Source organism: Gymnoscopelus braueri, assembly GCF_963280865.1.
Source record: "Gymnoscopelus braueri genome assembly, chromosome: 12".
Classification (NCBI taxonomy): Eukaryota; Metazoa; Chordata; class Actinopteri; order Myctophiformes; family Myctophidae; genus Gymnoscopelus; species Gymnoscopelus braueri.
This window is the reverse complement of record NC_137614.1, coordinates 24,410,018-24,414,637: the sequence shown is the minus strand read 5'-3', so window position 1 is coordinate 24,414,637 and position 4,620 is coordinate 24,410,018. Positions and strand designations below refer to the sequence as shown.

General features: G+C 42.3%; 1 protein-coding gene across 2 annotated transcripts in view; it reads left to right on the top strand.

Annotated features, from left to right (window-relative positions):
* The first annotated feature begins 1 nt into the window (after position 1).
* Positions 2-4,620, top strand: part of tfe3a (transcription factor binding to IGHM enhancer 3a) — a 19,489-nt gene continuing 14,870 nt past the window's right edge. For both annotated transcript variants that reach the window (XM_080443669.1, XM_080443670.1), the window contains exon 1: positions 2-438. In XM_080443669.1, coding sequence (XP_080299795.1) covers positions 263-438 — 176 coding nt within the window. In that variant the 5' untranslated portion in view covers positions 2-262. The remainder of the gene's footprint in view (positions 439-4,620) is intronic.

The window sequence follows — 4,620 nt, the reverse complement described above, 5'->3', positions numbered from 1 at the left end:
CCCGTCAGTACCTAGTCTCTGGGTTTTACAGTCTCAAATAGCTGCCTGTTCACTATCGCCGAACGGACTCTAACCTGTGGCTTCATTTATGTTTTTATTGAAGTGTTCCGCCTGTCTGTAGTAGGTTTATTTTCTATTCCGTGGTTCTGGTTCTGGTTGTTTTCGAAACGGCGTTGTGAGTAGTACTAGTAAAGTAACTAACATCCTAGCCGTTGACCTTAAGGAGTAGTTTTAGCCTACTTTTATTTCCTGAGGAGGAGAGATGTCAGCTTTCAGCTCAGAGCAGAACGCAGCGGAACTGATCCGCGAATCAAGCAGGACCGAGCCAGAGAATCGGACCATGATGCCGGCCCAGAGGGTTCCTCAACACGGTACCCTGACTCAGGGTACCGTGTTTGTCATCCTGGACTCTGGACCAGATACTGTCAACCTTATCAGGTCAGAACCTTGGCTTATTGGCCTCTTACTATTACTATTGGACCAGTCCAGTACTGTTCTACTGTGTGTGTGTGTGTGTGTGTGTGTGTGTGTGTGTGTGTGTGAGAGAGAGAGAGAAGAGAGAGAAGACCTTTTCTTAAAGGTCTTTGATGTCATAACTGTAGGGGTTAGATTGAATAACACGATTCTATATGCTATTATATGATCTACTCCTGTAGAAAAACCTGTCACTAGTAGGCTACTACAAAGTACACAACGCAGGCAATTTGTTTCTATTGCAGGGGTTCTCAATCTGTGGGTCGGGATCCCCAGGGGGGCCCCCACATGATTTTTGTGGGGTCCCCAGATGACAGTGAAGTGACAATTTAAGGACTTTTAAGACCTTTTTAATACCTAAATACCTAGTGGTAATACCTATCAACAAAATACTATAAAACTGGTCAAACATTGGCCCAAATTGTCAAATATGTATTATTTGACAAAGAAAGAGAAAAACATTTTGAAAATAGCTGATTTACAAGCTCACAATGCAGCGCATTGCGATTGCGAGGCGCTGTGAGCTTGTGTATCTGCTATTTTCACAATATTTACAGAGTCAAACTAAATTGATTGCCCCTCAACTCCTACATTCCAAGTGCTTGTCAGGATGGGGGTCCCCACTCCCCGGTTTAAATATGATTATATTGGGGGTCAAGCCGAGGCCTGAAAAGCTTGAGACTGTAGGACAGTCAGTAGGTCTAGAATGTGATCCTTGTACTCCTTGTAAATGTTGCTGATCTGTGATTTGTTATTGCTGATGATGCAGCACTTTTTGAAAGAAGCACTATTCAAGTAACTAAAGTTTAGTTTCGTTATAATTGTTGCTGTTGTTGTTGTTGTTGTACATCATAATAGTTGTTAATGTGGAGACAGATCAGACAAAGAGACATGCATAAATGAGGAGGTGAGTTGAGGTTGACATTAACATAAACACACACACACACACACACACACACACACACACACACACACACACACACACACACACACACTGACACACACTGACACACACTGACACACACACACACACACACACACACACACACACACACACACACACACACACACACACACACACACACACACACACACACACACACACACAGTGTTGTTTTCATTTCAGTTTTTCCCATGAGAAATAGGGAGAGGGAGAAAGATGTGCCCAGTCTTGTTATATGTCTGTCTCTCTCCATGAGTTCCCTGGGGCTCAGTTATGTTATAATAAACTGTTATTAGCAGCAGTCCAGACAACAGGTTCATTACTATGTAATAACAACAAGATGAGTTGGTAGTACATATCGTTGCTGTTATTTCTTTGCTACTTTTGTGTGACGCTGTTGTATGTCTGTATGACGAGTGGGGCATTAATAAAAAAAATTAATAATAAATACATTCAAAGTTGAAATGTAGAGATACAATGTTTCTGCCCAACAGGGACAACATACTTGTAGGTGGATACTAGGTTTCCAGGTAGGTAGACAGAATTACAGTTGGTAGGTAGGGCCGATGTATGAAGTTAGGTGTTTGGATAAGGCTGGGTTGTTTTGAGCAAGATTGTTTACTTTTGGGATTGAATATGTTTCCACTGAGAGAAAGAGAGTGAGAGAGATGGAGAGACAGCAAGGCGAGAGTGATGGGTTCATTTAGGTTACTGTTTATTTGAAAGCCTGTTTACCGGTATGTGCCAACCTGTCTGTCTGTCTGTCTGTCTGTCAATTGTCTGTCTGTCTGTCTGTCTGAGAAAATGTAAGATTATTTTCCCCTTTGTTTTAGCCTCTGGGGGCACAACCTCCTTTTTTGTGTAAAACAGGAACTCAGGTTTTGGCTCCTCCCCTTTCTTAGTCCACTTCCTCCTGGGTGCGCCTGTGTTTATTCCTACTAACAAGAACGACTTTACATGTTTAAGGCAGTGGTACTGGGAGATTATATATGTTCCTTCTTCCCCTTCTAAATTTCACTGGAACAGTCAAACAAATAGTCTGTGGAAGTATGGGAAGGGCACAAGGAAAGGTATTATTCTAAGGTTATTTTGAAAGAGATCTTTTAGTGGAAATGGAATGCGTTGTGGTGTTTCCATGTGGACCTTGTATCACACACACACACACACACGCACACACACACACACACACACACACACACACACACACACACACACACACACACACACACACACACACACACACACACACACACACACACACAGACAGACAGAGGGGTTTACTGCATCCTGTAGACTTGAGGATGTGGGATTGTGTGTGGGTGCGTGCTTGCGTGTGTGGTGTAGACAGAAATGCTGACTTCATTCAGTTCATTAAGACAGAAAAACAAAATGTTTGCCCGGCCAATCAGGTGTGGGGCTAAGGATGTGTAATATACAGGTCTGACCAGCAGGGGGCAGCAGGGCATTTACATCGTCATGAACTTTGACCGAGACCATCCAACAGTAGAATAATGTTTAGATCCTATACCAGCAATATTGCAGTAGGCTCTGTGCATAACTGTAGTCACAGTTTTCAGAAGGTGTCACACCTGTTTCTTCCTGTTCCAGTTTGTTTTCCCATAGCTTCGTTTCGTTGGCTCAGCAGCAGATTTGAATTTGAAACACACGTGAAGGTGTCATTTTGTTTCCAGTTAAAAACTGCTCCTGAGCCAATCAAACAAAGCTATGGTAAAATTAACAGGAACAGGAAACAGGTGTGACACCTTCTGTAAACTGGGACTACAGTTATGCACTGAGCCGATTATCCAGTAGTAAGATATACTTATAGATTCCATATCAGTAACATTACGATCAACCAGTATCAAGGAGTCGAAGAGGATCAGATCTTAGTTCAGCAACATTACAGTCAACTAAAGGCAATAGGGTGTGCAAGGATGATATCCTAGATCACACACATCGATCACACACATCGACACATTGCTGGCCTGGCCTGGAATTGAACATGTGACAACCAAGACCTCTGGCTGCCCAGGCGGGCTCACTAACCACTCAGCTATGGCCGCCCTTGCCCCTACAATGCAATACAAGACGAATACAAACAAGACTGCATGTAATTATGGCATGGCTTCCCTGTGCAATCAGTAGCTAGCTAGCAAGTTACTATGAGTGCCGTTTGTGAACGATGTGTGTCTGGGCTATGGAGCCTAGACACACATGGGGGGACATACTGTACTGTATATACAGAAAAACGCTATTCTAGACGGCTGACCCTTTTGGTGGCCACACTGTAATAGCAAATAATGCTATTATAAAATCATAAAGCAGATAACATATACAGTAATATGCTACCACCTGCTAGCCTATGTGTGATGAAGGACTCCTTTCTATTTAGTTATTTGGGTCACTGTGACCTTATGTGTATGGATCACTTGATTGATAATTTGTGTTCAGCCTAAAGAGAGGGACTGGCAGCTAATTACAGGGCCAGGTGTGTTCAATTTAGTTAAGCCCAGGACCAGGTGTGTTTGATAAGTCCAGCTTTAAGTGTGTCAGGTCAGCTCACCATGCTTGCAGCTTTTGATGAGTGAGCCTTTTTCTGCTTGACATATTATTCCTTGATCGTGTTTTGGACTTTACCATCGAAGATACTTCATGGTTTTATTATTTGCAATTTGGGACTGTGTTTTTGGACAGTACTCTCTTGTAAACCAGTTTATAATAAACACCCTTAAAAGAGAAGAAGAATCCTCTCTGCATCTCTGCATTTTTTACCAATGCACCACAGTGGTCACAACTTCCCAACCAACTAAATAAACTATCCTACACTACACTACACTATGATTGTTTACATTTTTATGCCGTGGCTCTGAAAGTGGGAGTCGTCTAATTTCGCAATGTAGAAACCCACACGTTTTTGTTCACGTACAGTATGTTCTAGACTAATATTTAACTTTTTCTTAATCACTTATCGTCTCTGTCGGGTGGAAACCTCACATGTCCAAAATGGTTAATTTTCAGGATTCAAATAAAAAAATTGCGAAAGTAGCAGATCTACAAGCTCAAAAAACGTCGCTTCGCACCGCTTTTAGAGACGCTTTTCGAGCTTATGGATCTGCTACTTTTGATACTTTTTGATGTGTGACGCTGTAGTGTGATCAAGCTAGGCCAGCGGTCTGGATACATTCATCATTTTAAGAAGATTC